The sequence below is a fragment of the Myxine glutinosa genome, chromosome 2 (genome assembly GCF_964187855.1).
Source record: "Myxine glutinosa chromosome 2, kmMyxGlut1.1, whole genome shotgun sequence".
Classification (NCBI taxonomy): domain Eukaryota; kingdom Metazoa; phylum Chordata; class Myxini; order Myxiniformes; family Myxinidae; genus Myxine; species Myxine glutinosa.
This window is the reverse complement of record NC_136262.1, coordinates 49,202,560-49,215,059: the sequence shown is the minus strand read 5'-3', so window position 1 is coordinate 49,215,059 and position 12,500 is coordinate 49,202,560. Positions and strand designations below refer to the sequence as shown.

At 47.2% G+C, this 12,500-nt stretch overlaps 1 protein-coding gene across 4 annotated transcripts in view; it reads left to right on the top strand.

Moving 5' to 3' along the window:
* The window catches only part of LOC137421807 (uncharacterized), a 155,600-nt gene that overhangs the window by 39,092 nt on the left and 104,008 nt on the right, over nt 1-12,500 (top strand). For all 4 annotated transcript variants that reach the window (XM_078773246.1, XM_078773248.1, XM_078773247.1 and 1 more), the window contains one exon: nt 751-835. In XM_078773246.1, the coding sequence (XP_078629372.1) occupies nt 751-835 (85 nt within the window). The remainder of the gene's footprint in view (nt 1-750; nt 836-12,500) is intronic.

The window sequence follows — 12,500 nt, the reverse complement described above, 5'->3', positions numbered from 1 at the left end:
TTTCATACTTTCCCGGGACACCATTTCTGACTGTTTGTGCCATGTCAGGCCCCACCATCATGCCTTGCCCGTGCCGTAATAATGAATTATTATTATTATTATTCTTACATTTGATTTGTGAACTGATCTGTGAAATTGTTTTATTTATACTTAAAAAAATATACTTTTTGATATTTTTGTAATAAAAGGATACGTAAAAGTCAAGTCTTTCTCTCTCTCTCCCCCACCTCTCTCTGTCTCCCCCCACCTCTCTCTCTCTCCCCACTTCTCTCCCTCAAATTCCTCCCCTCGTCCCTCCTCTCCACTCATCCCTCCCCACCTCTCATCCCTCCCCGCCCCTCATCCCTCCCCCCTCCTCCCTTTCGCCTTTCGGGGTTAGCACTTATGAAGGCGCTTCTACTGGGCAATACATGATTAGGAGAAACCAGAGTACTGTACAGTATAACAAAAATATTAAATTAGGAGACAACATACAAATAAATCAACAGTCTCAAGTCATATTATGAGGGAAATACTTGGACTGTAACACCCAATGTGCTGAACTTCTTTTTCTTCCATTTTGCTCATGGTAGTATTTAATTTATGCAAGGCACCACTTTCGTATTTCCAAAGGAAGACATTATTTTCTTTGGGGAATATGCCACCCAGAAGTTCAACTATAAGGGCTTGAATACAAAGTAGCATTCGTCTCTTGCTTGTTTTGTTTTTGTGTCGACGGGTTTGATATCTCTGCAATATCTTCCCTGGCAGTTGAACATCGTCGATGAAAATGCTTCCAATGCAAGTTTGAAAATACGCAGCACATCAAAGAGGAAGCACAGTATTGCTAAAGATGGTGGGTCCTTTTTGCAGGGACCATTTCTACCAAGGTTTTTTTTTTTTTTTGTCTGTTTCCTTGCTTTAAAAAAAAAAAATTAATAAAGATTTATTTGTTTTTGTTTTACGGAAACTAACCCAGGCGAAGGTCAATTTTTACCCCGCACCCACAAAGTGAATGAATGAACATTCATTCATTCATTCACCCACAAAGTGAAAAGAGGGGGATAAGGAATTGATTCATGCCCATCCTGTTTGTCTCTGTCTGTCTATCCTTTCAGTTGTTTATGATCAAGAAACAACCTTTGTGAATTGAACGTTGTATTTTGAGCAATAATAGTAAGACAGGTTTGCCGTCCCATGACATCCTGCGAAGCGTTTTCATTGTGTAACATCGCGGATGATGTCATATTGAGCAGTTGCTAATTACAGTAATAGATTTAATGAAGCGTTTTCATTGTATACCTCGCGCAGGATGACTTGTTTACGCAGTTGGTGGGATATCCCTCAAAGCTCACTGATACAGCAACAACAACAATATGCATTTTAAGGCCATTTTCCCTGCTAGAGCGGGGGTTAGCCTTGCGGTCCCCATGACAATCTTCTCCATCTTGCCCTATTTTATGCATCTCCTTGTTGACCCCCTTGCCCGCATTTCTTCTTCCACCATCTTTAGCCAAGTCTTTCTCGGTCTTCCCCATCCTCTACTTCCTTCTACATTCATTTCCATCACTCTTCTCAACCAGTCACTTTCATCCTTCCTCAACACATGACCAAACCATCTCAACCTGTTCCTCTTCACAGCATCAATCACAGGCTCTATTCCCATCATTTTTCGCAATTCATCATTTGTCTTCCTCTCTCTCAACGATACTCCGCACATCCATTGAACCATTCGCATTTCCACCCTTTCCAACCTTCGTTGCTGCTCTACGTTCATTACCCATGTCTCGCTCCCATAAATCATAACACTTCTCACACATGCAGCATACACCTTTCCCTTCAGCTTCAACGACACTCCCCTCCTCGTCAGCACGCCACTCGGTTCCCAAAACTTCTTCCATGCACATCTCACTCTAGCAACCGTTGCCAAGTCTGATCCACCTTCTCCATTCAGCATGTCTCCGAGGTAGCAAAATGTTTTCACACCTTCCAGCTTCACGCCATCTCCAAGATCCAACTCAACATTTCCTCCATCTGCAGCTCCCTCTGTGCACACCTCACATTTGAATGTAGCTGCCACACTGGTTAATGACCCTCTCAGACCACTACATTTTTGATGAACCCACTTAGCGCACATTGTACATTGAATGGAGTTCACTCCGACAGTCCGACACCCTTCCTGCACACAGCACAGGGCCACTTCCCAGTTCTTTCCACCTCACCACATGCTTTACCACTTGCCATCACCTTCGTCTTTCCGATATTCACCTTCAGACCTTTTGTCTCCATACATTCCTTCCACTTGTTCATCTTTTCCTTCAGGGCATCCATACTTTCCGCAATCAACACCAGATCATCTGCATACAACAACTCCCACGGTAAACCCTCCTTTACGTTCTGAGCCAGCACCTCCATCACAGCTACAAATAGAAGTGGATACGGACATACAGTGGACTTAGTACCGACCCCTGATGCACTTCCACCTTCACCTCAAACTCACCACTGTTCCCGTCCTTCGTCCTTCCAGCTGTGCGTGCTCTTTTGTACATTGCCATCACTACTCTGATCAACCATTCCTCCACTCCTAACTTCCTCATTGCCCATGTCAATACTTTGCATGGAACCCTATCGAATGCTTTCTCCAGATCAACAAACCCAAGAAACAACTTCTTCCTCTTCTCCATGTACTTCTCCTGCAACTGCCTCAAAATAAAAAGCGCGTCTGTCGTTCCTCTTCCTGGCATAAATCCAAACTGCATTTCGTCGATCTTCACTTTCTTCCTTATCCTCCTCTCCAACACCCTTTCCAATACCTTCATGCCATGCTCCAATAACTTTATCGCTCAGTACAAGCCACACTCCAGAGGGTCACCTTTCCCCTTGTATAGAGGGACGAGGGTACTCAGTTCCCAATCCACTGGAATGCGGCCTTCTTTCACCGCCAGATTACAGATCTCTGTCATTCTCTTCACACCCCAACTTCCTGCTGCCTTCAACATATCTCCCACAACTCCCGTCGGCCCTCCCGCTTTTCTACTCTTCATTGCTTTTATCGCTTCCTCAACTTCCTTCAAAGCTCAATGATAGTGCGGCTAAAATTTGCGGCCACAAAAGCCGTGAAAAAGCGAAGCACAATGGCTGCGAATGTCGACGTACATCACGTGGTCAAGATGATGATGTGTTTTCATTCTGTAGAGTAAGTCGCGGGGATGACGTGTTACGCAGATGGTGGGACATCCCGCGAAGATTGCTTATAGTGCGGATAAACTTCGTACTGTATTTCAATGCGCCCGCAAAAGCCGTGAAAACGCGAAGCACAGCACCGCGAATGTTGAAGCAGGTCATGCTCGTGGCTCATAGATGTTTTTTTTCGTATGTCCAGCTTGTGTGTGGTTGGTGAACGATGGGTTCTGGAGCTACCATGTTCACGGTCCCTTTAAAAAAATAATTATTGCGCCTGCGAATTCGCAGAAACATGGCCGCGAATAGAGAGGCAGGTCACAATTTATCAACCGCAAGTACGTGGAAAGTATGAATAGTGGAACCGTGAATACGTGGAACCAAAGAATAGCGGAACCACAAATATGTGGAACCGACGAATAGCGGGGTCCGACTGTGTGTGTGTGTGTGTGTGTGTGTGTGTGTGTGTGTGTGTGTGTGTGTGTGTGTGTGTGTGTGTGTGTGTGTGTGTGTGTGTGTGTGTGTGTATATATGTATGTATGTATGTATGCATTTATCTTTGTGTGTATGTACGTACGAGTATGTATGTATGCATGTATAATATGTAGACATATATATTGTTGCGTTTGTGGGTGTTAGGCAATACCTTCGAGCCAGGTAGAGTGTATAGAGTAGTGTGCCCTGACTGTCATGAAGAAGAAGAAACCCCATATAATAAATAGGAAATTTGTGTAGACCGTATATCATGGAAGAGCATGTATCTTCATCCCCATGAGAGGGTTGGGATTTGTTAATTAGCGAGTGATTATGGGTAAATTAATACCCTGTATGTATTGCATCTGTTATCTTTTCCTGTGTTCCTTTTGACACCGCACTACACACAATAGCCAAGCCAAGCGATCAACACCATAATTAATAAAGCTAAATAAAAACCAAACGAAAGCCAGGCATCAAACAACCGTGGACAGCACCGACTTGGTGAGCACACACGACAGGCAGGTTTGTGAGGCCAAGCCTCGAAGAGCAGTGATTGGTCTGGGATTTGATTGACACAAGGACTGGTAAAATGGGACTCGCTGATCGGAGCAGACACGGAGACATGGTGGGATGACGTCAGAGTCTTGAGTACAAAATAGTTGGAACGGCGGACATTTTTCTCTTCTCGCTCTTCTCGTTCCGGATCCCATAGCGAACAGTCGCTATTGCTCTTGCACAAGGAAGATTCATCACAAACGGTCTTGTTGCGACATCTTCATAGTGATCTTGAGTAGGAGGAACTGTGGAACGAGAACTGCGGTTTCCCAAGCAAGAACGACGAGTGGACTCTCGCTGCCTGCTCACTGCGCTCTCGGAGAAGCCCTCGCATGTAACGAAGGTCCGCCATTGAATTAAACGCCTCAGAGTTGAAGCTCGTTTGGTCCTCCATGTCACTCTGCGGTGTTCACAAGAGGGTAGTCACACGACAATGTATATATAAACTCTGTGGTTGAGCTTGTCAGATCCTCTGTTGAGTTATGCATATATATATATATATATTGTGGTTTTGTGTTATTGCGGTTTTGTGTTTTTACAATAAAAGGTTAATTTCCCCTCATAGTTTAGTTAAACTACAACATGTAGCCTCGTTTAGGCTGGTTAAAATTTTTTTCCTGTTTATCATCGCCGCCCGCCCCATAAAAGTCGTCCGCCCGTAAAAAAGTTTTTTGTTTTTTTTTTGCTCGCGAAGTCAGTAAAATCCGTTCCATGTGTTCAGGAGCTGAGTACCACAGATGAGTCATATCCTATATGCAGTACCTGCAGTAAGAGTCGTACTGCCGAGAAGAGGCCTACTCGGAAGTTCAAGAAGTAGTTGGTATTCTGAAGGAGAAGCGGGAGAGCCTTACATCGGGAAACGCTGTGGATTTCTAGTCAAAAATTAAACGAGACTACCACTACATGTAGGTGATGACAGTGATGATAGATACATAAATAAACGGCAACCAACATTCTCTTGGTGTTGAACTCGACTCAACATCTACGAGTGCTATAATAGCAGTAGCTGCTGATTGATAGATACATCTGTGAGTGCTATAATAGCAGTCGCTGCTGATATATAGATACATCTGTGAGTGCTATAATAGCAGTCGCTGCTGATATATAGATACATCTATGAGTGCTATAATAGCAGTAGCTGCTGATAGATAGATACATCTATGAGTGCTATAATAGCAGTAGCTGCTGATATATAGATACATCTATTCGTGCTATAATAGCAGTAGCTGCTGATAGATAGACACATCTATGAGTGCTATAATAGCAGTAGCTGCTGATATATAGATACATCTATGAGTGCTATAATAGCAGTAGCTGCTGATATATAGATACATCTATGAGTGCTATAATAATAATAATAATAATAATAATAATTCGTTTATTTTGTATAGCACTTTTCATGAAGCCCAAAGGCGCTTTGACAGAGTGCAAAACATAATGCATAACAAAACATGGAAACAACAATTGCAAAAAGACAAGAATCAATAGGGAAATATTTAAAGCAAAAGGAGGGAGAAGGAGAAGTGATAGTCAGGGGTTAAATGCTGTGGGTTGAATGTTGAATGCAGTGCTGAACAGGTGGGTCTTGAGTGATGTTTTGAATGTGGTGAGTGAGGAGGAGTCTCTGATGGTGTGAGGTAGTGAGTTCCAGAGGGTGGGAGCAGCGATGGAGAAGGCCCTGTCCCCCCAGGATCTGAATTTGGTCCGGATGGGGGGGGGGGGGGGGTCAGGAGGTTGGTACCAGCAGAGCGGAGGTTGCGGGTGGGAATGTGTCTGGAGAGGAGGTCAGCCAGGTAGGATGGGGCCAGGTTATGGAGGGCTTTGTAGGTCGAGGAGGATTTTGTACTGGATTCTCTGGGAGATGGGGAGCCAGTGAAGCTTGTAAAGGACGGGGGTGATGTGGTCACGGGTCCGGGAATGGGTGAGTAGACGGGCAGCGGAGTTCTGAATGTATTGGAGTTTATTGGTGATTGTTGAGGGTGAACCATAGAGGAGGCTATTGCAGTAGTCCAGACGGGAGGTGATGAAGGCGTGGATGAGGGTTTCTGCAGCCGTGGAGGAGAGGGATGAGCGGAGACGGGCGATGTTTTTCAGGTGAAAGAAGGCTGTCTTTGTGATCTGTTTAGTGTATTTGTCGAAGGAGAGGGTTTGGTCAAAGATGACGCCAAGATTCCGGATGAGAGGGGAGGTGGATACTGGGATACCATCGATGTTGAGGGCAAAGTTATGGGTGGATTTTGTGAGCGTTTTTGGGCCAATGATGATTATTTCAGATTTATCACAGTTAAGTTTGAGGAAGTTGATTTGAAGCCAGGATTTTATTTCAGAGATGCAGTTTGTCAGGATAGAGTGGGTGTCGGTGGAGATGGACTTGGTGGAGATGAAAAGCTGGATGTCATCGGCGAAGCAGTGGAATTGGAGACCATGACGGCAGATTAAGTGACCGAGGGGGGACAGGTAAAGGATGAAGAGGAGGGGGCCAAGAACTGAACCTTGGGGGACACCTTGGGGGAGGGGAGCAGTGGGGGATTTGCAGTTATTGATGGAGATGAACTGGCGTCTGTCAGAGAGGTATGATTTAATCCAAGAGAGGGCAGTGCCGGTAACGTTAAAGGTGGATTCAAGTCGGGTGAGGAGGATGGTGTGATCGATGGTGTCAAAGGCAGCGCTGAGGTCGAGAATGTTGAGGTTGCCAGCGTCAGAGGAGAGGAGAAGGTCGTTGGTGATTTTGAGGAGAGAAGTTTCAGTACTGTGGTTGGAGCGGAATCCGGATTGGAATGTTTCATACAGGTTATTGGCAGAGAGGTGATGTTTGAGTTGAGTGGCTACAGCGCGTTCCAAAACTTTCGACAGAAAGGGTAGGTTGGAGATGGGTCTGAAGTTGTTTAGGGTGTCAAGGTTTAGACCAGGTTTTTTTAGAATGGGGGTAACAGCAGCAATTTTGAGGGATGGTGGGACGATGCCTGTAGACGGGGAGGAGTTTATTGTTGCAATGATAAGTGGAGAGAGAGCAGGGAGGGAGGCCTTGACAAAGCTGGAGGGGATGGGGTCAAGAGTGCAGGTGGCAGTTTTCATTCCTATGATGAGTTCAGAGAGGTCAGTAGGGGAGACCGGGGAGAATTGAGACAGGGGAAGGCAGGATAAGGGGGGGCAGGTGGTTGGAGGGGGAGCGGGTGCGGCGGTGGTCAAGCTGTTGTAGATGTTGTCAATTTTGCGTTGGAAGAAAGAAAGGAAGGAGATGCAGTTGTCTACTGTGAATGACTGGGTGGTGGTGTCCAGGGGGCGGAGGAGTTTGTTTATTGTCGAGAAGAGTGCTTTTGGGTTTCCGGAGCCAGAGTGGATAATTTGAGAGTAGTAGGCGGAGCGGGCGTGGGAGAGGGCATCTTTGTAGTGTTGTAGGTGGTCCTTGTAGGCTTGGGAGTGAACTGTGAGACCTGTTTTATTGCGGAGTAGCTACTCGACTACTATGAGTAGTGCTATAATAGCAGTAGCTACTGATATATAGATACATCTATGAGTGCTATAATAGCAGTAGCTGCTGATAGATAGATACATCTATGAGTGCTATAATAGCAGTAGCTGTTGATAGATAGATACATCTATGAGTGCTATAATAGCAGTAGCTGCTGATAGATAGATACATCTGTGAGTGCTATAATAGCAGTAGCTGCTGATAGATAGATACATCTATGAGTGCTATAATAGCAGTAGCTGCTGATAGATAGATGTATAAATGCGAACCAGACATCCTTTTGATGTGGTTAATGTCCTCTTCCATGTCTGCCAAACTGCTCAATATGCATGTACCGGTACCATGGTGATATTTCGTGGCGAGGAATTCTAGTCAAATATGTATGAATGCTATGGCAATAGCTGCTGATAGATACATGTATGGCAACCGGACATTATTCTTAAAAGCGGAAGTTTTGGTCTACCATTGTTATATGTATCAGCAAATATTAAAAGTAAACAGAACTCAATGTGACATAGGTTTCTTTATTTTCTTTATTTGAATCGTATCAGTGCGTACATATGAAGGTTTACTAGTTTAGAAATCATAACATGATTCATCATGTGTGTCCGATCAAGTATATTTAAGAAAAAACATATTGTGCGCTGAATAATCCATTAAAATTTCACTCTGAAAAAAAAAAAAAAAAAAAAAACCCTCCCTCCCTACCCACTTTTTTGAAACAAAGTGATGATAAACAGGAAAAAAAATTTAACCAGCCTTAATCTCAGTTATTTCTTAGTAAGTGTAAGCGTAGACCTTTCCTATGTTTAGTTTTTCGTTGAGTAGAATAATGAGAGTTAGGTCTCCTTCCGATGCTTATGCTGCCTCCATGCTTTGAGTTTTGGCGCAAAATACCACGAGGCCGGCCTGAACAAGTCGATCCAGGCCGGAGGAAGGCGGGACAGGAATAGTGGGAGTGACGGCAAGCACGAGCCGCCAATCAGGGCTCGAGGGGAGTGACTTACCACTGCGGCAAAGGGCGGAGTTTGGAACATTCGATGCAGGCCAGGGCGTGGCGATATAACCCTGTGCCCGAAGCCCCCACCTCAGTTATGAGGGGAGATGCGCTGTGACCAGTTATGAGATGCGCGCAGGGCAAGCCACACGAGTTATGAGGAGAGACGCGCTGTGACAATTTATGAGAGTCGGTTCGGAGCGCCAAGTTATGAGAAGGGATGCGCGGTGTTGAAATACAAGTTGTGAGCCGGGGTCCTCTGTTGAAACAAGTTATGAGCTCAGGTGAAACGCGCATGAGTTACAAGTTGAGTTCTCGGTTGAGCTTGAGTCAGATCCTCCGTTGAGTTACGAGAGTGAAAGCGCGCAGTTGTATTAATCGCGCTGTGAAAGACAGCCGTGCCGTGCCGAACCACAGACGCGCGCATATTTTCCTGCCTGCCCTTATCGAGATACGTGCCGCGGGGATTCTCCTGCCTGCCTGCTTTCGTCGGGGGGCGTGCGGTGACCGCCAGAGGGCCACGCCGGGTGAGCTGTTCCTGGACGACCAAAGCCTGCGCGTTCAGCGCATGAACAATTCTTCCTTCATCCCTCTGTGAGTGTGCGTGGGCCCATTGTCTGGGAGAGATAAGTAAGACTGTTTTAAGACTGCCCTGTGTCTCTGCTTCTTCTTCCAATCATTGTGTAAATAATAATAATTAAACCTGTTATTTCTTTGATTCGACCGTCTCGTGTTTTCCATCATTGACTTAGCATGGTACGAATTATATCGCTCTGATCGGGTTCCAATACCAAGGCAACAGCACGGACCACGTGGTACGCAATCCGCTCGGGTGTACTCAAATTACGCGTGGTTCGTGCAAGACTGGATCCCCGCTTCCGCGGCGGGGTGGGTACTTAGGTACGTGCGAAAATTGTCCCGAAACCCTGTCCCGTGTCTGACCGGAAGTGGCGACTCAAGTCTCGCGGTTGCGAAGACCCAAGGAGAACAAGGGGCTTAATCTGCCCTTGGTAAGGGAACAGTCTTGCGCAAAACCGTAACTATATATATATATATATATATAGAAATATATATATAGAAATATATATATAGAAATATATATATAGATATATATGTGTATATGTATATGTATATATGTATATGTGTATATGTATATATATATATATATGTGTATATATTGTGAGAAACCACCGGTGAAACCACCTGTTCTCACCCAGATTTGGTGCCCCGCCCACCGCGTGACGTGGCCTCCTTGGAGCCTCACGCGATCGGGAGGCGATTCGGCACGTGATTGGTGGAGAGTTGAGAGAGCGCGGTCGCCATCTTATGCAACGGACGCGACTCGAGGGCTCCGAGTGGGAAATAGATAAAGGGATTTCCCTTAATCTTCACGACAGCCGCGTTGGGCTGATCGTTTACCGTTCTGTATTTTACGAGTGAGTAACTCCGGAAGAGAACGAGTGATTCCCGGATCTCGTGGATTGGAACCGTGAGTCAGATATTGCCTGCGTCGTGTTGGAGCTGCTGGCCGACCGTTCCTGCAGGCCTTGTGCGGTGTATTCCACTCTGTTACCCTCCGAGTCCCGGAGATCGTCGATTGGAACCGCGAGTGATCTTGCCTGCGTCCTGTTTGGAGCTTCTGGGGCCGACAGTTCCTGCAGGCTTTGTGCAGTGTATTCCATTCTGTTACCATTTATGGTTTTTGTGATCGAGCCAATAAAGCATCGTGCCTTACCCCTAGAAGGCCGATTAAAACACAATTGTGTTTATTGAGTTCTCTCTGTCCACTCCGTGGACTACTTGAAGCCCGGACATTAACGTCCGTATTCCGTGCTGGGAACCATTTCACAGCCGGGATCGCGACAAATGGGGGCTCGTCCGGGATCTTTCAAGTGAGAGACATTCGAATTGAGACGGGAATTCGGCATCTGCATCTTCTCTGCATCTTCTCACCAGCGGACGCCGTCTTGGAGGAACTTTCTCGCCGTAGGACGCTGTCTTGGGTGGTGCTTCACTGCAGAATAAGTGAGCCTCGGATCCCTCCAAACAACCGACAAAAAAAAAAAAAAACGTGAGTATTTGTACGTGGTATTTTTCTCATTGGCAATTTGATGTGCGGGTGATATTGTGTAGTTCGTGTCGTATTTCCCCAACAGAGCGTTGTGTTTGAGCGTTGTGTTTTGTGCCTTGTCTTATGATAACTCGTAGCCAAGCTATGTCGACCAGAGAAGTGAGAGTTCAACCTGATCATGTTGACAGTCACGTGGGTGGCGATGTGAGCGACGCAAGCAGCCTTGACCCGGTCACTCAACCCGAGATGTTAGGAAGCGATTCCATCATGACTAAATGCATGCGTTCGCCCTTCTGGACCGGGCTGACTCCGGTTCAACAACTTGACATGTATAACAGGGAGAATGACAGGGCAGAGGCAGAGCGTGCTGCGGCAGCAGAGGGAGAGCGGGCAGCAGCAGAGGGAGAGCGTACAGCAGCAGAGAGAGCGCATGCGGCAGCAGAGACAGCAGCAGAGAGAGAGCGTGAGAGAGAGAGAGAGCGTGCTGCGGCAGCAGAGAGAGAGCATGCGGCAGCAGAGAGAGAGCGTGAGAGAGAGAGAGAGCGTGCGGCAGCAGCAGAGGCAGCAGCAGAAGCTGAACACGTCAGAGAGCATGAGTTGCGAATGTTGACTGAACGACCGCGGGCAGAGGGGTCTGCTGCAAGAGTCCCGGAAACTGTTCATGTTCGTTTGCCGGACTGGACGGGAGACACGAAGCCAGAAGCGTATCTGGAGATGGCGGAGAAGTTGTTGGCTGCCGGTGGCATTGATGAGAGCTTGTGGGTCGGCCATCTTGTGAGCCATCTATCTGAGAAGGCGAGGGAGGTATATGCGAGGATGGCAACCGAGGACGCAAACAAATACAGGGCATTGAAGGCCGAGATTTTGAACGCCTATGCGGTGTCCGCATGTATTTATAGGAGAAATTTTTTCAGCTGGACTCGTGAGTCCAGTCAAACCTATGAGGAACATTCGCGGGCCTTGTTGGAACAGCTGCAGAGATGGTTCAAGGGGAGCAAGGTTGAGTTACCTCAAGCGGTTGCGGAACTCCTGGTGCGTTACCGTATCGATCAACAGCTTCCGCCTGACTTAGCATTGTTTCTTGTCGACAAAGACACTGTTTCCTTGGCAGACTGCGTCAACCTTATTGATAAACATGTTTTGGCGTGCAAAATGCTGCAAGTCACGCAGTCGCGTCGTAAGACGGAGGAGTCTGCGATCAAGACCGCCCCCCGTCTGCCCGGCGGCTGGATCGAGGGGAGGGGTTCTCCGATGCCCTCCACTGGTGGCGGTCGCGAGCCGCAGACCAGGGCAGGGCCCTGGTGCGATTTCTGCAAACGCGTGGGGCACGGTGAAAACCGCTGCTTCTCTAATCCCGCTAGTCCGGCCTACCGAGGCAACCCTCCTGTTAAGTCGGAGGGAGATCAGTGGAGCTCATCCGCCGGGCCCTCGCACACGACGGTGGCATCGGTGACCGAGGTCACTGCCACCGAGGCTAATTCCATTCATCCACTGTACCAGGATTATTCAGGGACAGCCTTAGTGGGTGGCCCTGATTCGATGCTGAAGTTTGAGGCCCAATACCTTCGGGATACTGGGGCGACACGGTGTGTTCTCCGGGCGGGGGTAGTTCCGGCCTCTCAGATGCGTTATACCGGCGAGTATACCCTCCTTCGGGGCATTGACCGGGTTCTTGGCCGGTATCCCCTTGCCCTCCTCGAGGTCCGGAGTGACATTTTTAAGGGTCCAGTGACCTGTGTGGTGGTACCCTACTACCCGATACCCGGGGT